At 45.1% G+C, this 24,192-nt stretch overlaps 1 protein-coding gene across 1 annotated transcript; it reads left to right on the top strand.

Annotated features, from left to right (window-relative positions):
• Positions 1-213: 213 nt before the first annotated feature.
• Positions 214-24,192, top strand: FBXO32 (F-box protein 32). Its single transcript, XM_030266649.4, has 9 exons — positions 214-570; positions 3,648-3,760; positions 5,464-5,513; positions 6,175-6,267; positions 12,994-13,087; positions 13,897-14,081; positions 17,037-17,219; positions 18,374-18,517; positions 19,192-24,192. The coding sequence occupies exons 1-9, from the start codon at positions 455-457 to the stop codon at positions 19,279-19,281; spliced, it is 1,068 nt and encodes a 355-aa protein (XP_030122509.1). The 5' UTR covers positions 214-454; the 3' UTR covers positions 19,282-24,192.

The raw sequence follows: 24,192 nt of genomic DNA, 5'->3' as shown, positions 1-24,192 counted from the left end.
GAGCCATATATGGCACTGAGGTACGCACAAAACGTTGTTTTTACGTTTGTTTTGTATTCCGCACTCAAAGCTCCCCACACTCAACACTGGCGCGCGCGGCCCCGATACTGCGCACGCGCGCGGGGCTCGGGGGCGCGCTCAGCCGGGCACGCGCGCGGGGCTCAGGGGCGCGCTCAGCCGGGCACGCGCAGCGCCGCTGGCCCCGCCCCCCACCCCGCGGGCGGGGCTTGCCCCGATAAACACGGCCACGTGCGGGGGGGCGGGGCCTGCTCGCGCTTCCGGCAACACGCGCCCGCCGCCGCCACATAAATAGCGCCGAGCGCGCCTGCGGCCACCGCACCGCTCCAGCCACCGCACTGCTCCAGCCGCCGCTCCGGGTGCTGCCCGGCTCTGCCCCGCGCCGCTCCCGTCGCCTCTCCCAGTCCCGGTGTTGGTCCCTCTCCGTGCCGTCGCCATGCCGTTCCTGGGGCAGGACTGGCGCTCCCCCGGCCAGAGCTGGGTGAAGACGGCCGACGGCTGGACGCGCTTCCTGGACGAGAAGAGCGGCGGCTTCGTGGGCGACATCAGCAGGTAGCGGGCGGTGCCGGCAGGGGGCGCGGTGCCGGGCGGGGGCGGCGGAGCTGTGAGGGGCGGACGGGGCCCGGCCCCGGGGGCGCTCCGGTGTCGGCGGAGCGGGGTCGCTGCCTGGCGGCCCCGGGGGCGCTCCGGTGTCGGCGGAGCGGGGTCGCTGCCTGGTGGCCCCGGGGGCGCTCCGGTGTCGGCGGAGCGGGGTCGCTGCCTGGTGGCCCCGGCCCCGCCGGCGGAAGCGCTCGGCGGCCCCTCCGGCCCTAAAGGAAGCTCTGAACGGGGTCACTCAGCCCCCGGCGGGGTCCCCACATCCCTGTGGGGGCTGTTCCTCCCCAGGCGACCGGGCCGTCCTTACGGCTGTGGAGTGTGGCGAAAAACCGAGGAGAAGATGGAACATTGACGTGCCCCGCGGCCAGAGCGCTGTGCCCCCGGGGAGCATCGCCGAGCGTCTCCTGGGGGCCCTGGAGGTGGCTGCCCACCCTCCCCCACCAAAAACAACCTTACTTGGGGCTTCCCGGTCTTGGGCTGGGAAGGATGATGTGTCTGAGGCCATAAATCTTCCCCAGGCCATGAGTAATGTACCTTACGTGCTGCTTGACTAATCTGGCTGCAAAACATCAACAAACCCCCAAGATGGAGCGGGCAGGAAGCTTTGCAGTGCGTGGGTGTCCTGGGCTCCGGCAAGATCGCTCCTGTAAAAACCAAACTTTTCTCACAGAGCTGCATCTTCTCAGCTGTGTGCTGCCCGGTTTGGGAGTGCTGCCACCGGGCCTAGGGATGGGTCAGGAATGCCCATGACAAAGGGACTTGGAGTAAGAAGGGATTTGCTGTGAGCCACTCCTGAGATGTTATCGTGCAAGAAGGCTTATGTAGCAGGTATCTCCTGCTCTCTTTCATGTAAGCTGCAAGTAAAAATCAAGTTTAGGTTAGGTTTGGTTTGTAATTTGTAAACAGGTAGAAAAATGTCTGGCTGATGGTAGTGTTGGGAATACTGAGTTTAGCATGGGTTTATGCATCCCTTTTCCCATATAAAAGCAAGGAGGTGACATATTGACCCCAGGCTGAGGTCCTTGCAGTGCCAGGTCCAGGTGCCCAACTGCTCAACCTGTCAAGATGACATGGAGAACTGTGTGGAAACCTGGCAGTACATAAACAGGGTAATAATCTTCCTCCCATGCTGGAGCTCGTCCACTGCTGCTGTTATGGTGGTTTCAGATTACAAAGTCATTCAGTAGGAAGTCAACAGGCAAGCGTGTGCTGTTGACATGTGAGATTTAAAGCAGATCCATCTTGTGCTCTTGGGCTCAGATTCTGCCACTGCATGGGGCGTGTTAACTTGACCCCCTATTGATTTTGTGCAACTATGATAAAACATGGGCTTGGATATTCCAAAATAGCTTCTTCCTTGTTGCCGTATTCTGTTGTCAGGTTTTGGTACCCCCAGTAGGAAGCAGCATGGATGGGGTACATGAACAGTTGAGATGTTCTGCTCTCAGGTTTAGTGGTTCTGAGCAAGCTGCAGCTGACTGAAGTGTCTGGTTCCTCACATTGTTGTTTCTGTGACTACTGTTCACCTTCAGTGCTGCTGCTCTTCCCCTTCTGCACCCTTCTGGTGCCTTCTCCGCAGTTCAGATGCCCTGCAAGGGGGAGGTGGAGTACGAAGGAGGAGCTGAGAGTCATGGTGTTCTGAAACCAGGAGAGGCTTCTTCTACCTCTGGGGCCATGTGTAGGTGCCAAACCAGAACATCCATCTGGATCGTGCCACAGGGGATCTGTGTCCCTCCTGGGGCTGAAACTCTGACCTGGTCACTTGACTTTTGCGTATGCTGGTGGTGTGGTCATGCAGACAGCCAGTGAACACAGGAAACAAGAAGTCTTGTCCCACTGGTTTCATTCCTTTGCAGGAGACTGTGGTGAATAGCTGTCAGAGGTGTGTTTGGGTTCTGTTTGAGACTAAGCAGTGTAAACACATGGCATATACAGGAAGCTTGCTGGCTGTGTAAGGTTCCTCGTGGCTGTCTGAGGAAGCTTGCCCGGGCTGCAAGCAGCAGCAGTGTATTTTGGCATCTGCCATAGCTCCAGGGCTGTGTGAGCCACAGTAGCTGAGAGGTGCAGTGAGGTGCCTGGGACCCTTCCTCAGGTTTAGGCCTGTAAACAGCCATGCTTCCTCCCTTGCAAGCTGCTAGAGCACTGGGGGTGGCTCTGATTTGTTATCCTGGATGCGTGGCCTGTCTTCCCCTTGGCACCTGTGAGGCACCCTGCAGCTCTGGGCAGCAGGCTGTGTGCTGGGCCTCTGCTTAGAGCCCCGGTGGTGCTGCCCTGCCACCCCCGGGGATCTCTGCAGCAGTGCTGTAGCTGCCCAGGGGCTTCTTAGTTTCGAGTTGTGGCTTGGATCTGCTGATTTACAGGTCTGCACTATATGGGGATGTTGATGCACAGCCTCTTTATAGCTAGCCTTTCATTGTCATTGAAGGAAATAAGGGATTATAGCTCCCTTCACTAATGGTACAGTTACAGCAGAGCTCCAGCAGAAGCAGGCAATAGGCAGTCTTGGACAAGAGATCCTAGCTGTTAACTTGTGCAGGGCCTGGAAAAACATCAGATAAGTCTGAACCTCAACTAAGCTTTTCCTGTAAGCTTGAAATAGTATTTTGTGGGAACTCTTTTGTTAATAAATATTTTGAGTACATAAGTGTGTCTTCAGGGATGCCTAAATATGTTTTTTGTAGCAGATTGCACTGAGCCAGTCAGACTGCTACCTTCACCAGGAGGATATGGTGTTACTTAAGGATAGAAATAGGTTAAAGAGTGGAAAAGAACATTGCTCAGCAGTGTCCCAGCATGAACTGTGTAATCTCTTACTCCTATCAGGGGTATCTTGGCTAGCCCAGAATTGAGGCACCAGAGGTTCCTTTAAAAATACCAACACTGGATGCTAAAACTGCTACTTCTTGGGGTAGCCTGCAAGAAGGCAGCTTTAGAGGCCACAATTAAACCTGTCTGTTTTTTCTCCTTGCAGGAAACATAGTGTTCAACACAATGCAGAAATAAACAGAATCCTTGCTTTGTGTCATTCACAGCTTTTGTAAAAAAGATGATCACAACAAAGAGAATCTCTTCAACAGTGTAAACTATGATGTTGCTGCCAAGAAGAGAAAAAAAGATCTGCTGAATAACAAAGCCAAGACTCAATGTAAGACATCTTTTTGGGCTTCTTTTTAAACAAAAGTTGCTGCAGAGGAATGGAAAATGCATAAAATATCTGTTTTTTGCACAGTGCATGAAGAGCCTTCTAGAGTCTTGAAGGGCTTTGCAACCATGTTTGACCTAAGGAGAGAACTTGGATACAGTTTAACATGAAGATTTATGCCTCTGTTAGTAATCCCTGTTCTGAGGAGTTGTGCTTGTTGTGTTCAGATTTTTGTCATTTGTTTGTCAGGAGGGTAGTTTTTTCCTATGGTACATTCAAATGAACCAGTTCCAGTATTTTCCCCCTGTCGACTTCCTTGTGCACAGCAAGCTAAATTTATTCTTCCTTCCATATGCATGTTGAGCACTAATCTACATTACTGGAGGCTACAAGCCTGAATGTAAGCTTTGATCCTATCTCTGTGTGCAGAGTGCATGAAAAATGAAATAAGATTTCAGCTCACTCAAAACAATAGAAGGCTTGAAATCGCTGTGTGCCCAGCAAGCAGCCGGGGTCTCAGATGGGGCCCTGGGAGAGCACCCGGGGGAGCCTGCAGGGACAGCAAGGTCTGCATTGGGCTGATTGCAAGATAGGTAGTGGAGTTACATGTGAAGGCTACAAATGTAAACATACCCAGAGGAAATGAGTTACAATTCCCACACTGCTATTAATTCATTGTGCATCCCTCAGGATTTTGGAAACTGTTGCCAAAAGTTGGCCCCTTAGTGTATTCAGTTCTCTGAACAAACAAATGTTACCATGACAGTTTTTGGCTGGATAATGCTGTGACCTACCACAGAAAAGGGCTTGATGCAGGGTCAGCATGCCTGTAACTGAGACTGGGTCTGTCCTTGGGCTTGCAGTACCAGGCAGGAGTACATTCCATAGCTTGAGTTCATTAATTTACAGGTTGCTCTAAGAGTTCAATATTTTCTTTATGGAAAGGAGTCCAGCAGGGTGGGGAGAAGAACTTTTTTTTATACTAGCACCTAAATTGCCAGTGTGTGGTGGAAGGAGGGTCAAAAGCCCATGTGAAAATGGAGTGGGAGAAGGACTGAGCGACATAACTGCTTATAGTACAGGCTCTTCTGCAAACAGAGTTAGCAGTGTGCGCTGGGTATTGGGAAGTTATTTTGGGAAATGGATGGGACAACTCCCATTCTGAGGGAAGGGAGGGGCAATTAGAAATAGGGAAATTTTGGTCCCACATAGTTTTTTCTTTTTTAGCAAGTTAGCTGCAAGCATAAGCATGCTGCTCTGAGCCTGACCTCACTGCTAAAAGCTCTCTTACATGCCTGGTGTCTCATGACATTTTTGCTCAACTTCAAATTTGACATACAATCCCAAGCCTGTAACCAAGGTAATAAATAGTTAATAAAATCAATAACAACAAAACCTGGCTGTCAGCCACGTTTACTGTCTGGGACCAAAGAAGAGGAGGTGCTATGGTATATCTGTGGCTGGCAGATTAAACATTTACAGTCTTGAGCTGTGTCAATGAAACAGAAGCCTTTTTTGAGGCTTAGGGCTACAGTCTCAAATGAAGCTGTATTGAAACAAAGCAGCTCAGCAAGTTGCTAGATTTGGTTTCAAGTGTGGAGGTGTAAACAAAATAATTTATAGTAAAAGTGAATGTTATGAGCAGAACAGACATACAGCTCTCTGAGGTGGAAAATTAACTGAGTGAAATGTCTTTGTCCAAACAGATTTCCACCAGGAGAAGTGGATCTACGTTCACAAGGGAAGCACAAAAGAGGTGAGTGCCTCACAGGTTCTTTGTTCTCTTTTCTACTGATTTTTACAAGCAGTGGAAGATCCTGTGCTGATATAAATCAGCAGAAGCTCTTAAGAGATAAGTGGAAGATCTGGCTTGTGGCTGGAATTTCAGTAATGATTTTAAGCCCCTATCAGGGATCCAGGGCTTGATGTACAAGGCTTTGTACATGTGTTTAAAATATGACTTGTTTGCTTCCCTCATTTAAAAAAAACCCAGCCATTTGCAGGCCAAGCCATAATACTGTTCTTGGCTTTCACCCAGTACAGTCCTAACGTGGAAAATCATTGGAATTTATCACAATGGCTTGCTTGCACTCACGGAGAGAAGTGGCTGTAGGAGACTGCTCTGAACTCACACTGTATATTGACCCCCAGGAATGTGTGGCTTATTCTCACATGGAAATTCATGGGTCACGAGCAGAGCATGGGTCTCTCTTGGGAAACTACCATAACCTACACTGGGCCATGCCCACTCTTGATGTCAGTAAGTGCAGCTCAGCAGGAGCCAGGCCTGCCTCCTCTGGTATGAGCTGCTGCCATGGTTTGTACCCATCAGCTTGCTAAATGGAGTTGCTCTGGGTCAGGTCTATCTGGTGCTACTCAAGTCTGCCAAAACATGACCCAGAGTTTTTTCTTCTCAGCGCCATGGTTACTGCACCTTGGGAGAAGCCTTCAACCGGCTTGACTTCTCCAGTGCTATCCTGGATTCCAGGCGATTCAACTACGTTGTGAGGGTGAGTAAAAATCCAGGGTTCATTTTGATGTGATGGTGGTGGGGGCTCTGAACTGAGCACCAGTTGGGTAATGGGAAGCACTGGCAAAGAAGAGATGTCTAAACATGCAAGTGGGTGTGTTAGGCTTTTCTGCGTGAAGTAATTAATGGAAGTTTTGTGAGTGGATAGATGCCCAAATCTTGTCTTCAGCTTATTAAAATGGAAAGAGAGGAAAATGGTGATAATGTGGAAGATGAGCTGTCTGTAGCCTAGCATTCCTACTACTTTTCAATTGTCATTCACATTTGAAATCCTGAAAGCCTGGCTTTTAATTCCTGAGTTTTCAGTTCAGCTTCTGAAAAAGATCATGGGCTCTGCAGATGCCACAGGGCACTGGAGACCTCTTTGCTCCAGAGGCTCCAGTCTGAGGTCTGTGGAGCTTTGTCTCTGTTGAGGTGATACAGGAGAGACTCAGGGGAGCTGAGCATTTTGGGAATGAGGGGATGGGCTGAACCTCTTGGTGGCACTGATCTTGTCTTCTCTGTTAAGGATCACATTGCTCTTAATCCTTTGTGACTGGCAATGGTTTCAGTGGGTGAGACATTTGTTTAGTCCTGATAACATTAGTTAATAAAGGAGGAGTCATCAGCTTCAAGCTTCCCATGCTCTGGCTTTGCATAATAGGTCAGGGCTTGGCATGGCCAAGGAGATGGTAGTGTTTGGGGGACCTACTGTTCTGAGGGCTGTGGATACTTGTATGTTTATCTGCAAATTGATCTTGAGTTTCAGAATGCTTAGCAAGATTTGGACTTCAGTAAGGTTTAAAAAAAAGTTATTAACTTGAGACTGTTTGTGAACAGTTCCTCTTCCTGCCTTGTGAGCAGCTGATCACTGGTGAGACAACAGCTGTTCAGGTGTGAGGTTCTGGAGCAAGCAGCAGTGGTATTGCTTTCCCTTTGAGTCAAGTGTCATGAAAAGTGTCTAAGGAAGAAATGATCTGAGCAGCTTCACCTAGGTTGTCTAGGTGGGAACTTCTGTCACCTGGGGAAGGGTACAGGCACTGGGGATGATGACCTACTGGCTGTGTAGGAAGGGCAATCACTTGGATGCCCCACAACAGGAGTGGTGGCAGGGAGTGGGAATTCTGGGGGAGACAAAGCAGGATCCAAGCCATGTAAACTCAGACTGTCCTAGCTCTGTTGATCTTGGGACAACTTGTTTTCCTGCCTGTGCAGAAGTGATCACCAGTGTTGAGGTAGTCCGTGTTTCTTGATATTGGATATATATATATACACACACAGCCGTGTCATCTTCAGGGGGATTACTGGAGAAGGAACAGTTCATGCCAAGGCCATAACCCTTTAGTCAAATATAAAGAAGGAATGTAAAATAAAACTTGTTTAGTGCTGCAGATATCCCTTTGGCAGACTTTTATGACAGTGAAGAACTCCAAAGACCTCTGCTAAGCATAGCCTCAGGTCATGCTGTGCCACATGATGGGCTTCTGCTGCTTGGCCCAATGTGGTAGATGTCTCATATGGGACTGCAATGGTTCAACAAAAGTCCCACTAAGAACAAACTTAAATTTCAGTCAAGTCAGTGTGGTCTGGTGGGGGAGCTCAGGCTGACCTTCTCTCTTTTTCTCATGAGCACATGAGAAAAAGAGAAGAATATTACATTTGGGATGTTTTTATCAAAACAACGGTTTTGAAAGCTATGGAAGCTGACATGTGTCCTTGTTTCTACAAATAATCTCTTCTGAGCTTTTAAGAGTAGCTTTCCCCCAGTAGTTTTACAGATCTAGTACTACTGAGAAGTATGAAGGTTTCTAATTGAAAATTGTGGTTTGGCAGTTTAAAGAAGATATTAAACCTGGTACCATGGATCAAACTGTAAAATTGTCTTCTTAAAATGAAAGGCTTGTATCAGCCAAGTCTCCAGTGGACAGTAGTTCATAAAATGCTTTATATGCCAGATTTACTCGTGAAAAGCTCTGCCTAGATGTGGATTATGTTTATGGTCCTTTGCAAGTTGCCGGCCTCCTAAAGCACATGAATGGGCAATCTGTCATATGGAAATTATTGATTGAAGGCAAAACATTTTTCCCTGCCTTCCTTCTCTTTGTTCTCTCTAGTTCCACTCCTTGCTCAGGGTACCTAATACTAATGTCATGCTATTTAATTCATCAAGCAAATGCTTTTGAAGGAGGGGAGTTTGGAAATGGAGGCTGGGAAAGAATATGATGATGTCTGTAGGGCAAGAAAGGAGAGAAACAGCTGCATGTTTGAGGTTCTGCTGGCTATACCCAGGCTTGCCCTATAGAGACATAAGCTGCATCACTTGCTGGTAGGAAAATGAGCTTTCAGGCTTAACATGAACTTACCTTTCTGAATTTCTCTGAAATTAAGTGAATAGTCCTTAAGTATCTTCAGTGCTTGCTTTCTAATGGTGCACAGATGAAATGGGCACCTCCTTCAAGTGGGGTGGAGGTATGAGCTGCAAGAAGTTTGGCAGGTATTTTTTATGGGCAAATACCATCATCTGGAGCCAGTAAATCTGTGTAAGGGGAGCAGAAGAAATTTTCCTCTAATATCAATCTTATCTTGATTGTCTGCTGGTACAGCTCTGGAAGTGCCAAGTTATAGGTGTTGGTGTCATGACTTGGTCCTTGCTGATCCTTCAAATTATTGCATCTGCTTACATGTTACAGAACAATGAGTGTTTCCTTTTTGGGGCTAATAAGGGAGTGTGTGATTGACCCAGAGGACCCAAACTGTTGTTGGTCTGAAGCAGCCCTGGTTTCTCTGGTCTTGGAGATTTAATGAAAAGACTGGAAGCATTCTGTAAGCATAATTAATGGGAGCAGAGACAAAGGTGCGTGCAGCCCAGAAGTTGGATTTCCTTCAGGAACACTGTGTTCAAGTGACAGGTTTTGCAGGCTGCTTCTTCAGAAAGGGGTTTCTCGTATGATGGCTGTATAGTCTCAAGGGAAGGTGCTGTTTCTGATCATAAAAGCTTAGGTCATGTTAAACTGCCTGGGTACAACTCTTCTAAAATAACATGATCTAGTTTGTGTGCAGTCTTCTAAAGTAGTCTCTTAAATTTGCTTCTTAAGTTTTAATAGAGGTTAGCTCCAGGAATCCTGGATTTATGCTGTCCTGAAAGAATATCAGCTGGTTGCTGTCTCATGGAGATCTGTCAGCACCTGCACTGTAAATCATTATAACTCGCCTTGCCCTTGCTCCACCTGTCAGCTGACAGACAATGTGACATTTCAGCCACCGAAAGTGAAGGGCTGTGAGAGCAAGGTGGGGCTAGAGGAGGAATTGTTCATTTCTTGCAAGCAGTCCAGATGTGAAGAGTTACATCCCGGGTCACCAGGAACTTATGGATCCCCACACAGTGCAGTCCAGCTTTCATATAGTTGGCTTGAGGTATTCAGTGGGAAATTTATACTTCAGTAGTTTGAGACTTGTGATTTTAATCACTACAGAGCATTTCCCTTTTTGAGTCAAGGTTGTACTGTCTTGCTCAGCACAGCAGGACTGCTAAGGATTTTTTGGCTCTTTGTGCTGGAAACCCCAGCAGTGGTTATTTGAAGTGTGGATTGCCTGCACACCCCTGGGTTGAACCAAGACTGTGGCCAAAGTGCCATCTGGCTGTAGCAGGTCTAAGCAATGCTGCACACAGTAATCATGGGTGCACGGGAGTGTTTTCATGGCCCTGAAACAGGGGCCCTGGTTCCCTGCCACATGGCAGTGTTCTGTTCACTTTTTTTATCTTGTGCTTATGGGAGGAGAAGAATCTGCTCTGCTGCTGAAGCTGAGAGACTTTGTTGCACTGTTCCTCCAGATGGATGGCTGGGGATTTGAGCAGGAGCCCCACTGTACTCAGGGGAAGTGAACAGGTTACTGCTGTGCTGGGTCGGTTCTGGGATAGCCTACTGCATCTCTTGCCTTTTCTCTATAGTTTTGGCTAACCTCAGATAGCAAAATAAAATAGGGAAGGATTTTTTTAGTGGAGCTACCAGGTCAACTTCCTCAAATTCTGAGGAGCTTGAAGAGTGCATTTGGATCCAATGCTCTGTTTTCTAGAGGTGTTGTAGACTTCCCAGCTCCAGTTCAAACTGGCTGGAATTTGAAAGGCAGACCTTTTAAAATTGCTGTTAACCTTTCCCTGTGCACTCTCTCCTGCCATCTGTCCCTCTCAGTTGAGCGTGGGCTGGACTTAATGCAGCCACATCGTAACACAGGCTTGCAGCTCTCTCTTGTCTTTTTACCCTGCTCAGCATTAATCTACATTCATCTGTTTGCTTTAGTCTGTATTATGCAAGTAGCAGCATTTATTTTTTTTTATACTGCTATAGACCCCAATTTAACAATCCATTAACTGAGACCATAGTTGTAAACGCTAAAAGATCCCTAATGCACTGGAGCATGTGGGCACAAATGAACTGTACTGCTTACCTGGATTTTATGTATTATATGAGCACAGAAGAATAAAATCTTTTGGAGGGCTAGCTAGTTGTTTCAGTCAGTGGGGTCCCTGGGGAGTGGAGTAGCCCTAGAAGTATTCACAACATAGTTTTCATATGGAATTTCATCCTGTGTTTATTGCTGTAGGAGAAGGGAGGTGACACATGATATCTAAGCTGGTTCACTGAACATAGATTGAACCTTGGTAAACACAGACAGGGCAAATTTTAATTTGTTCCTTTGGCTAAATTAATTTTGTACCAATTTAGTGTTCAAGGAACTGAGATTTTTATCCTCATTCTTCTAAAAGAATGACCCTGGTGTCCAACTCCTCTGGTGTTATATTACATAATGCTTACTGCTACATGCATTTTGGTGTTTTTAGTAATGGGCACAATATTGCTAACACCCAGCCTGGAGGAAACTGTCTCTGTGCCAGCTCCAGAACAGTGCAATCTGGAGACAGCAGTTGTTTGTGCACAGACAAGCTGATCTGGGTGCATGTGTGGCCAGTGTACAGATGGAGTCTGGCAAATTGATCACTATAATCAAAGGTCTGAAGGCTAAACAGTTTAGGGTAACAGAGTGTTGCAAACTACTGTGGGACATTAGTTGGGTTTTTTCCTACTTATTCATCTAGTATTTAAAAAATGAAGAAAAAATATTTTATTAGCTTTTCAAACATCTTGCAAGCTGCCTTGTATTTAGTTATTGTGGTCTCATTTAGCTGATATAGCCAGAAAATCCACTGATACTTGTGCACCACATATTACCCAACTCTCCTGCATCTCCCGTTTCCTCCAAACAAGCCAAGAAAACAAGCAGCCTGCCCTTGACAGGAGTTAGTGCAGGTCTTTTTTCATCTTGGGTTTTTTTTTAGTCATGTGAGGTGCAAGATATTAATAGAATGTAAACTCAAAGCCATCTGATGGTGGTGTTGGCCTGGATATTAAACAGAAGAAGAGATTGTCTCTTGAGGCGACTTCACTGCTCCTAAGTGGCAGTCACATGCCAGTGCCCCAGATGAGCAGAGCAGGCTGCAGTAATTCCTCTCCCTCAGTTCCCGCTTCATGGCAAGCTGCCGGTGACTTTTTGGATACATTCCTGTCATTCTTATAGCAGGGCAAGCAGTTCAGCTCATGACTTATCAAGTCTAGTCAAAAGCAATCTTAGTTACTTGACACAAGTAGTTGCACCTTCTCTGGATTCTCTGTGGTGCCAGCAATGGGATACTGGAGCTGCAGATGATAAAGGATAATAAGCTGGTCATGTGGCAATGTGTTGATTGATTTGTAGCATAAAAGGTTTTTCCTTTCCTTTCTAAATTAAAACAGAAGTCTGTGTACATCCAAACAAATGGACTGACACGTGGGCAGTCTGTGCATTTATATAATGCTGGGGGATGGGAGAAAGGTTTGTAACATCACAGGCTGTATGTTCCATAGGAAACTTCCCCAGCTGTTCTTGTGGCACAGAGATGGGGAAGAGAGCATCTTTCCCTGTGGGAAATGCTTCCTTTAACAACTGCAGCCCAAATTCATTGCTCAGCTTGCTCAAGAGTCAGGAGGTCAATGATGGGAAGTAAATTCTAATTGAAAGCAAAAGCAAGATGTTCATTAGGGGAGGTTAACAAGTAAACAGGGCAGACAGGGAAAGGTGGTTTGTTGTTATAGTTGTTAAAGCTGAACAGGGAAGGAAAGTTTGGGAGGGAAGGGGTTTATTGTGGGGAGGATTTTTGTTCTTCCTACAGTACTTAACCTTTCTGTCGTGGCAACAGTGCTCTGACAAAACCCATGCAACCCAGGAGCTGACGTAAATTGTGGAGTCTGAGTCTCATTAATGGTCTGTCAATAACATCCCCATCCAAACAGGCATTTGCTCGTGTTCCCTTATGACACTGCTTGTTTATGCCCCAGTGCAGGATGGTGATGCTGGCCGTTCACTGTTCCCTTGGTGTGAATAGTGGCTGTCAGGCCAAGCACCACTGTGGTTTCTCTGTATCTCTGAACCATGAAATCAAGTTCCCTCTCCCCCCACACTGAAGATAATTAAAAGACCTTCCCCCCCCCCCCCCCCTCTTTTGATGTGAGTGTAATTATTTGGCCTCTGCTCTCCTTCCCTTTTGTATTACTTTGCTCTGTTGTTCTGTCTGCTTTTTATTTTCAAGCAGCAAACAAGTCTCTGGACTGTTTTGCTGTGTCATGTGACTAGAGTCAAGATTAGAAAGGTATCTCTGTGCTCTAAGGCTTGCAACTTCTATTTTTATCCACAGCTGTTGGAGCTGATAGCAAAGTCTCAGCTGACGTCACTGAGTGGCATTGCCCAGAAAAACTACATGAACATTTTGGAAAAAGTGGTTCAGAAAGGTAAGAAATGGAAATGGTGAGGGGGAGTCTGACTTAATCTGATGTACTTTGGTGAACCACATTCTTAACAATAGTCAGGCAATGTAAAATGGGTGAAGAGGGGCTCCACTGTTTATTTCTGAGTGCAGTTCTGCTTTCTTTTCCCTCAATGAAGGACTTGGGGGGAGGGGAAAAAATTTCTGTAGTCTAGTAGGTATCTGAGAGGTGACTCTTCCCTTCCCAGCTTTGCTCACTACCACCCCTTCTGCATCCTACTGAGTTCTATTTCTGACTGCAGAAGATGTGGCTGCTCCTGCCCTCAGCCTGGCATATCTGCAGTCCCTGCTGCCGCCTTGTTGGCATTGTGCTGTACCTGCTGCTCCCACTGCTCTGGAGGGGTGTCTTCACCTGCTCAGGGAAATGAATTGTGGTTGAGATGTGGCACTTCCCTCATGGCTGTTCAGCTGTCCCTGAAGCCTGGGCATTGCCAGCAGCCTGTTATTATGCATAATGGGAAATGTGCATTAGATGGGGAAGAGGTGCACACAGATAACTTCTTGCACCGTATCAGAGGGGAAAACTGGCAGGTTGCCAGTGGCTGGAAATGGGAAGTGTGGCAGGTCTGATCTGCTTATCTTGGGAGGCTCTGTTTCCATCTGCTGTCTAACCTGCTGTGACTGGCTAATGTTTAAGTGCTTTCCTCTACAAAGAAAAGCACAGGCTGGCTCTCTTGGCCTGTGAAGTTACAGCAAATAACTTGCCTGACAAACATGTAGATTCAGAGAAGGATTTGGCAATTCCCACTTTTAATCTTTCCTGTTCTTCCAAAGTCCTTGAAGATCAGCAGAACATCAGGCTAATAAGGGAATTGCTGCAGACCCTCTACACATCCCTCTGCACATTAGTCCAGCGGGTTGGCAAATCTGTCCTGGTCGGAAACATCAACATGTGGGTGCACAGGATGGAGAGCATTCTTCACTGGCAGCAGCAACTGAACAACATTCAGATCACCAGGGTAAGCACAAATTCTAAAAGCTAAAAATATGGTCTCCATCATGAAACGTTTTTTTGTTAACGGCTCTCATTTGGCAGACTGCTTCCCACTCTACTTCCAGTGCAAGCACAGACTGGAAGGACCTGGAGTTGCCAAAATAATTGGATGCATTCCTAGCATTACTTGACTCCCTTAATTCAAACTCAATATACATAACCTAGGATCATGCTTAAGGTTACTGGTCACAGACTCCATAATGGCTGTGAAGTGCTGTCTGAACAGTGCTGGACAGAAAACCATCTTCCCCTCTTCAGGCCTCAGTGTGAAAAGTCAACTCAGGCTTTCTCAAATTGAGCAATTGCCTTCAAAACTTTTTTTTACCAGACAGCTGAGGTTTTTAGATTTGTTTAATCTGTAAATTAAATGCAAATTTTCAAATAGATGCATAACTTCATGCTTCCTGGCTGAGAATACCATGATTGTTCCAGTAGTCTGGAGCTACCTGTTCCAGCTGGATGAGTCCTGCTTGTGCAACATCTGTTTTTTTCAACAGCATCTGTAGAGATGGGAAGGATGTGTTAGATAATAAATTTCTAAACTGGCTTTACATGGGAATCAAGTCTGAACTTGTTCCATTTCACACAATCACAGCAGGTTTTGATGTTGGACTAGACATCTGGAGGTCATCTGGTCAAATCCCTCTGCTCAAGTGGGGATACCAACGATTAGTTGCCCAGTACTATATATACACGTTTTTTTTCTAACTCAAATGGATACTTACTCCACTGAAATGCTAAAGCTTTCCCCCATGCTGATATCTGTGTTGGTGTTCTTGTCTTGAAGAACTCTTCCTATTCAGTTAAAAGTGCATCAAAACGTCGTTTGTGAAAGGAACTGCCTTTTATACATACTTGTGTAGGTTTGCAGACACTCTTTCTAAAGTAAATAAAATACATGTAGAGCATGCAAAAAAATTCATACCACTGAAGATAACTTCAGTTCAAGTTGGAAGAAAACCAGATGAATTCAGAGAAAGGAAGAAGCTCAGCTCTGTGCAGCCAGTTACTTATGGTGCAGTGAACTTGTGGCGTTTCTAAAGGGGGAAATGTCTTGCAACACCCAAGACCTAAATAATTTTCAAAAACTCCAGAAAACAAAAAACCAACCTTGAAAAGTGTTGTATGTGCTATAGCTGCTTTTAAAAAAAGAAACTTTTGTCCAGAAAATGACAGCTTACTGATCTGTTCTGGTCTAATCTGTGTTCTTTCTGCAAAAAAAAAAAAAAAAAAAAAAAAAAAAAAATACTGTATGAGAAGTTCTGGAAAAGAATACTGAGGGGAATACTAGTCGCAGATAAGCTTTTGGCCTGATTCAGAAAACCTGTAAGGATTTGAGTCACACAAGTTTTTTTTTTTCAGAAAGAGATACAAGTGTGAGCTTTGTTTGGGACTTTTCTTTTTACCCAAGAGTCTCTGAGCTTACTCTTGCCTGTTGTGTCCTAGCAAAGCTTGTATGTAGATATAGTTCAGAAGAATGAGAAATACAGCCTGGCAAGGAAGAGCAGTGGGACATGATCCCGGGATCCAGTGCATTTGTCCTACCCCCAAAAATACCCCAGGCTGTTATGGAAAGGACTGTCCTCTGGACACTGTAGAGACAGTTCACTCCTCCTGGAGTGATTGTGTCAGGTCTGCCTGGTGGGTGGGGAGGCAGAAATGGGTGTTTTGGTTGAGAAGCTTAGGTCCTTGCAGGTACTGGGCAGTGTTGCTGGTCTGGGCAGGCTGGCACAGAGGTGCTGAGGGAAGGTAGGAGCTGCTGCTGTGCGGAGGTACTTACTGTTCCTCTGGAGTCTCCCATGCCGTGGGATGGCTGGAGATGGGACCACATGATTAAAAGCAGCCTCCTGCAGTGTTTCCCTGCCGCTGGTGGGCTGTGTGCTGCTTGTTTGAAACAGTTAATAGCTCTGCCAAAGATGAGGCGGGTGCTGTGACTCTGTGACTTAAAATAGCAGGATCTCTGTGCAGGGTAAAGGATGAACTTGGCACATCTGTCTAACATTGTTTCTTTGTTGGAGCCCAATCCTAGAAACTGCTGTTTGCCTTAATAAGGCTGGGGCTGGTTTTGAAGCTGCAGCTGGTGCCCGGGTTGTGGACTTGCTGATGCCTTGCTCCTGTGTATAGCTTGGATTTCCCCTGAGTGCAGGACATGCAGATCTAATGTGGTCAATTTGTCCTGGATCTGTACCCCAGGTGGACTTACAAAACAATCCTGGAACCCTGTGGAGGCTAAGCAAAGGTGGATGGGTGTGACTTTTGTCTCTTTAGGTTAGGATCTACTATTGTGTGGCTTAAGAGCCTGGAAAACCAGGCTGCAGCCTGTGGGAAAGGGGCAGGTCCTTCAAGTGTCCCAGAGGAAAAGCTAGCCCTGCCAGCAGTGACCTGGGAACCCATGCTGTGAGTACTCACCAGCCACTACTGTGGTTGCAGCAAGATCCTGTGATGATATAAGCTAAAACACATGTCAGAAGAGCATGAGATTCCCAGCAGTGTGTTTAACCACAGCTGAACTTGAGAAGTAATGCCCATGTGCCTTGTGGTGGAGAGACCTAGATGGACAATAGCTGATACCATGATACAGCTAGTGTACTGCTGTAGTGAAAGCTGATGGTGATACTTCAGGGAGCAGTGTCTCACAACTATGGATGTGGGGTGGACAAAAAGGAGAGAAGGAGGCTTGGACTGCAACTCTCCTAATTATTGTACTACAGATACATGTCGTCTTCCTTGAGGTTATCTCAAACAGTTGTGGGGCAGAAGGTCAAATATTTCCGTGTAAAATGTCTCCTTTATTTAGAAGATGGAACTGCTGCTTTGTTCTCCGTGTGGAGAAGTTTTAAAAAAGCAGTAGCTATGCTGTAAGCTAGGATTTCTGAGGTTTTCAGCTTCCTGGGAGCTCAGTTCTGTCTGTCTCTTCCAGCCTGCCTTTAAAGGAACCACTCTCACCGACCTGCCATTGTGTTTACAATTGAACATCATGCAGCGACTGAGTGATGGGAGGGACCTGGTTAGCCTGGGTCAGGTGGCTCCTGACCTCCAAGTGCTCAGTGAAGACAGGCTGCTGTGGAAAAAACTGTGCCAGTACCACTTCACGGACAGACAGGTACGAGGAGAGGTGCAAATTGCTATCGGTTCTTGGTGTATCCCCCCCAGGAAGAGTTTCTGCCCTGCCTGTTCTCTTGCTTGGCTGTCTCTTGGATCTGAGGACTGTGCAGCAAGCTGATAATATAGGCTGGCATGAGAATGGCTGTGAAGATGATTTATGTAGAGGGTTTTACATGCCACAGCAATGATTCCTGAAATAGGAGCTGGAGGAATTAATCATACACTGAATTTCAATCCTAATCCAGGTGGGAACAACTGCATGACTTACAGTTGCTCCTTGCCCCACGTGTGCAGGGAAAACGTGCAGGCGAGCTCCAGCAATCACTCTGATCTCCCAGGGACTGACACCCTTGCAGAGAATCTCTGTGGATGTGGTCCATGAGCTGTACTTCCTTGCCCTTTAGAGCAAGAAATCCCCTCTGAGTTGTTCTGTGAGCGATAGGATGATATGTGGAAAACAGCCCTGCTGCTGCCCACTTGGTACCTGTGTAAACGTCTCTGGCAGGCTGGTAGTCATCTAGGATCATCTAAACTTAAAAGTAAACAAACAAAAATCACTCTCTATTTATGGGTGAATGTATGGGGTGTACCAGATTTCTCTGCTGACTTGGTTTTATTTACTCACTCTGAATCTGACTTTGGAAGTAACACTGGAGGAGTTATTTCTTTTATTAAGTAAATTCAAATCCAATCTCTGCAACTAATAAACCCTAAAAGAAATGGGTATCTCCCAAGCCAACATGATAAATAACTGACTCTTAGAGAAAAATATCTCAACTCTTACAGCTGTTAAATGCAAGTCTAGCTGCTGTGCTGCCCACCAGAAATGGTGGTCAAAGTAGTATGAGATAGCTCCCAGGGTTTCTGGCTTCCTACAGTGAAGTTGATGAAGTGGGAATAGACTGTCATAATGGTATTGAGTGAGGCTGTTCCCATCAGGAAAATGCTTATAGCTTTTTCAGCTATAAGTAGAAAATAAGAGCTTCTTAGCTCAAAGAAGCTGAGAAGTCTTCAAAATAAGAGCTTTCTCAGTGTTGCAATGGAACTGTTACTGCACTGGCAAGGTTGACATGTGAGGGAGAGAACATCATGAGCTGAACAGAACAACTCAGTTTTTTGACCTGCTGTAATTGTGTGTATCTTTTCTTTAAGATTCGCAAACGTCTGATCTTATCTGACAAAGGACAGCTGGATTGGAAGAAGATGTACTTCAAGCTCATAAGGTGTTACCCACGGAAGGAGCAGTATGGTGACACACTGCAACTGTGCAGGCACTGCCACATCCTTTCCTGGAAGGTATGAGGTGCTGGTGGGACAGACTTGATTGGGGCAGGAGCCATGGGGCATCCAGTGCTTCCTCTGACTGCAGCTGGCTTAGGGTTGCAGTTCATTTGCCTGCATAGCCTAGTGAATTCCTACATCTTAATTCTCCCTCAGCTATTAAGACCCTTTCTTCTCTGTGCTTCAGAGATCCCAACTTTATCTTGAATATGAGCACTGTCCATTGAGGCCAGAGGGTTGGAAGATGGGCATGTTTTAGGGCTGCCTACAAGAAATCATTTTAGCACTGCCAGTAGCTTCCTCTACCCATCATATGCAAGTGGAGATCTTGGCAACAGGATTAGCTGGAAAGAAAGCGGATGGCTGCAAAACAGCTCAGGACAAAAATCTGCTGACCATTGTGGTGATATGCAAGGCATGTCTCTGGAGTTAAACTCCAATAGTTGATGGTAGGCTCTAGCCTCTATTCCCTCAGAAGAGGGGAACAGAATTAATTGGATCCTTGCTGCTTCTTTTTTTGATGACTTGCCCCTAAGATATTAAGCCTGCTTCTGAGCTGTCTATTATTCTGGGCTCTGCTCTACCTATTTGCACACGGGATGTCTGGCAGAGGGGCAGTGCTAAGTTGGCTGATGCTTTGGCAACTTTTCTGCAGCCTCTCTAAATAGAATTGTTTTCTCCTTTCCCAGGGTACTGATCACCCCTGCACAGCCAACAACCCAGAGACTTGCTCCACCTCTCTTTCACCACAAGAGTTTATCAACTTGTTCAGGTTCTGAACTTGGGTCTGTGCAGCTTATGCAATTCCTACAGGACGCTTTGTCACAGAGCTTGGACACTCCATTTGTAAATAGTGTAAATATTCATGTTTGTTTGAAGCTCCTGAGTCAAGGAACAAGAGGATCTCGGAGAAGAAAGTGCAGTTGCTCACTGACATGCAGCACTTAAGGAATACAGACTTCCATAGGACTGGTGTATAAATACAGCATGTTGCACAGAGTCCCTTTTTTATCATCAGAGTACAAGATACAGGGCAAAAAGGCCTTCATTTTTTGTTTTTAGAAGTTAAAAATGAATTTGCCCCGCATCCATTTGAGAACTCTTCTGGTTTGTTTCTAATAGAGAGAAAGCAATATGAGGCTAGGACTGTTGAACTGTTCCTCCATCTGGTTTTATTTAGCATACATATTTATAAGTATGACATTTTAGAAATATTTATGAAAAATATCCCTGTGACAAGTTTAATAATACTTCAGTGCTTTTAGAAGGACACATTCTGAAATACTTAGGATAGAAATTAGCCTACTTGCGAGACAGAATCGCAACATACCACTTTCTACCTCCAGTAGATTGAGTACCTTTCAAACAAAATCCAGTGTACAATGTGAACTTTTGTATTTTGTACAATGATTTAAAGGGAAATGTTTGTGATAGTAAGCATCTTTTCTTGTATTAATGCTTACCTCTTTACATTAGTTTTCTTGCTCCACTCAGTGCTTGAATGCCTAGATGATAGGCACCATATGAATACCTAAGAATCTACTCCATCCTCTTTTAATTTGTTGGTTTTATGAAAGACCATGCAAATGTGAAAAGACTAAAGGATGAGTATTATCTATAAGGGAGGAAGTTCTATGATAGGGAAACAAAGGACTGGATTTAATCTCACAAGGTAAATTCTTATCTGCTTCATTAGGTTAATTGCACTAGTTGAAATCCTAAGTGATGTTAGAATCTGTTTTTTTCAAGCCCATGTTTTCCAACATATGCACTGCTCTGTATTCCCACTGCTTTCAAGTGAATTCAGTCACCTTGGAGCTGGTAACATATAGGGAGAACTGGGCCCTTGAATCTCATTAAATGATGCGGTTTTTATTCATTGGAAGACTGGCAGCAAATATGTAGTTTCAGAGCTCTGGAGCTTAGGGAGTGATTAGTATTTAGCAGCCAGGGCTTGGGTGCACAAGGAATTTCCAACATCTTTGGTTCTTTCTCCATGGGCAAAGATCCAAGGACCCTAGTCCTTTCTGCTTCCAGTGCTGAGCTGCTTTATGGGATCTTCCGACCCTAACCCAGAGCTAAATTTTCAGTCCTACAAAGTAAGTGGCCACTTCACCATGGCTGTGATGTGGCTCACTGTCTCCTCTGTTACATGCAATGCTTCACTTTTCTCTACAGTGGAGCTTGAAGAATCCAGCTCATATATAGCAATGTGAAAACCTGCAGTGGAAAGTTTTTGCTGTTTGCTGGTAGATTTCCTGTATAGCACTTTCTCTGTGTATGATGTAAGCAGGATACCTTGTAAGGGTAAATATTTAGTGGGTTGTGTGTGATTGTGTACAAAAATTTTGAGGAAAAGGAGTACTCAGGACAATTCAGGAAGAACTACTTGAGTTAATTATTGTTAAATATGCTGTTCCTTTTTTTACATTTTTATAACTGACTTTGAACACTTTTTCTGCAGCTGTTTGTATTTTTAAATGACAATATTTACATTTTTGCAAACTAAATCACTTTGCATATTCTTGGAAGAGATGCGAAAAGGGAAAAAAGCTGCCTCTAGATGGATCAGTGGGAAGAGGGGAAGAAAACATGGAAAATGCTGACAAGAACTGCCCTTCTTCAGCCACCTAACAGCAAATCCTGAGTTTTTGCTCTTCCAGAGAATTCTGTGAGCCTGCACCACCCTTAGCCATGGCCCAGAGCTTGTCACTCTCCAGAGATGAGGGGAAGACACATGCAGGATAACAAGCTTTATCTTGGTGTTGATGCCCCATTCATCAGTTTGTCTGCTGGTGGAAAGCATAAGCCTCCTGATCATACTCTTGTCAACTGAAAGTGATTTAAAAACTGCTACCTTGGAAAAATACACGTGTGCTTGTTTGGGGGTGTTTGTGAGTAAAGGAGGCCAGTTTCTGTTTTCCTTCCTGCGTTGATGGCAGCGGGTAGACAAGGCTGAAATCTGGCTTCGTGAGTGAGGACATTAAGAATGAAACTTGCAAGTGAAGTGAGTGAAGCATTGCCACTGAGTTTGGAGAGTCCTGTATCTCCTTTTTCCAGCAGTGAGCAGACCTGTCCCCTTGGCATCTTTTGTTTCCAGCTCTGACTTGGGGTTGGTTTGTTTTGTAGCTTTGCCTCTGCCACTCATGGTGAGCCAACCTGTTGTGATGGGGAGGCAACATTGCTGTATTTTGGTATGAAATGCTGCAGCACTCTGCCTACTCTGCATCTGTGCTTAGCACTTACCCTCTGTGAGATTGTGACACTGAGTGAATTTAAACTCAGATTTGAATCTGGCCTACTGCATTCCTTGCGTAAGAAGATGGAAATTCTCAATGTTGAGCTCAGATTTGGGAATGTCTTGGCTCCAGCCATTGCTTCTATCAACCCAGAGACCATGGGTCATACTGACAACAGATTTAATGTGTAACTGAGGTTCCTATTTATAAAACTTACTTCATTACTGTGTATTTTATTTCTTAGCACTGTAAGGGTTGAAGTGCTGAAGATGATTTGTTATACACAGACACTTGTCTGTTCCTTGTGTGAGGTCTTGGGATATTGCTGTCAGTGTCTAAACTAGCAGCAAACCAAGAGACTACTGTACAAAACAAAAAGAAACAGAATAAGCCTCAGTTACTGCTTCAGTCATTACACTCCTGCTGCAGCAATTGTTAAAGATGGCCATGATCTCTTTGGGGACCCATTGTTTCTTGAGTGGCTGGTACAGGGAGATGTTGCAGTAAATTCAATACTCTTGGTTTGTATTTAAAACAAAATGCTGTTGCATCCAAATACCTTACTCATTTACAAACAAAGCAATCAGTATTTTAGGGGTGTAAAGGCATCTGCTTGGCTGAGGATGGCAGAGTAACAAAACTGACAGTGACATCAGGGGCTTCCAGGTGGGATGGTTTAAGGCTGCTCTCAGGCAAAAAGGACCTCTTTATTTTAAGACAATTGTGGCAAAGCTGTTGTGAAGGGGAAAGCAGACTTTTGCTTGTATTGTGGAAATGGAATGTTCTTTTCAAAGGATGTTTCACCTTCCAGTTAGTAGATGCATTTCCATAGATATGCATCAGTTCTTATACCAGGAAAGGAGAGTTTTTCCTCTCTTTGGGGTTTTCTCTTGCCAGCCTATCCAGGGAAATCTCACTGTCTTTAGAGGATGTATTAACTAGTGCAACAGCATAGAACATGGTACTGTGAAGAGGAAAAATAGATCCATGCAAGGGAGAAGGCTTAGGAAGGGAGAGATCCTGGAGATCTCTGTTTCGGCTTTCTAGAAGAGGCCAGTTTTTTTGATGTGGTGGCCATTTCAAGAGGCACGATTTCAGCTGTACATACCTTAAGCCATTTATATTAACTATGGTATGCTGAAGTTTGATCATAAAGTGTGTGTACCTCCTCTTATGTTTAATGGGTTTCTTTTTTTTAACTGTGGGAATTGCTAGATCCTTAATTATGTAAAGTGATTAGGAAAATGTGTATTGCTCTGAAGACATTGCTTTGTATGTAAACATTTAATTGCACCCTGCCACTTTCTGTATATGGGAATATATTTTATATTTTTCTTTGCCTAGGTTTTAAACTGTTTGTATTCCCATTTCTGCTTGACTTCAATTACTTTTGGGAAGCTGTCACCTTCTAGAACATACACAGGTACTAAACCAGCTTTTCCTGCCCAGAAAATTCCTTGGCTCTTAGTTGCTAGAATTTCATTTAGAGCAGGAACATTTCCAATCCCATTGTGTAGCAAACAAATCAGATGTGCATTTCACACTGATCTCCTGCTCGGTACAGCAAACCAGCGTTGTCCTCTGTGGTTGTCTTACAAACGTGTTGCACATCTTCCCTGTAGATCAACACCTTGCCAAAAAGACATAGCTTTAAATTAAAATGCCCTCTTTGTAGCTGGCCTGTTTGCACAAGCACAGGCCCTGTGGAGCTGATGGCTGATCAGGCTGGTATAGACTCACTCCCTCCTTCAAGGTTTGGGACTCTGGTGTTCTGCTTGTGCTGCTTTCTCAGCTCTGAAGCCATGGTCAGCCATTCACACAGCTCTCAGTCTGTGGCTGCTGGGCTCTGAGTCTTTACCAGCACCTAATTTCTATCCAGTGTCTTCCTCCAGTGATTCTGTTCGTAGCAAATCAGCTTTGCAGGATCTGGCCCTAGGAGAAGAAATCCATCTTGTCCTTGACACATGCAGTCTCAAGTATATAGATACTCTTGACACCAGAGAAATTCCTTCTTTATTGACCAAGTGTTGCTGCTTCTCCTCCTGGGAGGGCAGCTCAGGATGGAATTTGCCTTTCCTTAGCCATCCTGTGCTGCACAGAATGCTGACATGTCAGCTACCAAGAAAACATTTTAATTTGAAATAGAAAATATGCTCATATTTAGGAACTAATCTATAGTAATTATAATTACATATAGAAGAGAGCGTGTGTCCTATTTTATTTTTCCTTGAAGTTGTAACTAGAGATGATATTAAATGAAAGGCATCCCTTATATAAGACTTCTTTTTAATATTATTGTGTGGTTAAAATCCTTCCATTATAAATTTGCACACTTTTTTCCTCTTTCCTTGCATGTTCAACTGATTTTTATAGCTGTTCTGTGCAGACAGTATTTTTGTAAAACATTTTTGACACTGAATTGCAATAAATGTTCAAACAATGTGAACCACA

This window comes from Taeniopygia guttata, chromosome 2 (assembly GCF_048771995.1).
Source record: "Taeniopygia guttata chromosome 2, bTaeGut7.mat, whole genome shotgun sequence".
Classification (NCBI taxonomy): Eukaryota; Metazoa; Chordata; class Aves; order Passeriformes; family Estrildidae; genus Taeniopygia; species Taeniopygia guttata.
The sequence above is the reverse complement of the archived record's forward strand: the minus strand, read 5'-3'. Positions and strand labels throughout refer to the sequence as shown.

Bases quoted from the DNA above. Each gene is read 5' to 3' on its own strand.
- FBXO32 (XM_030266649.4), top strand. From the start codon at position 455: ATGCCGTTCCTGGGGCAGGACTGGCGCTCCCCCGGCCAGAGCTGGGTG. The intron at 5,514-6,174 runs GTGAGTGCCTCA...TTTTCTTCTCAG, and splicing joins ACAAGGGAAGCACAAAAGAG to CGCCATGGTTACTGCACCTT. The intron at 6,268-12,993 runs GTGAGTAAAAAT...TTTTATCCACAG, and splicing joins GATTCAACTACGTTGTGAGG to CTGTTGGAGCTGATAGCAAA.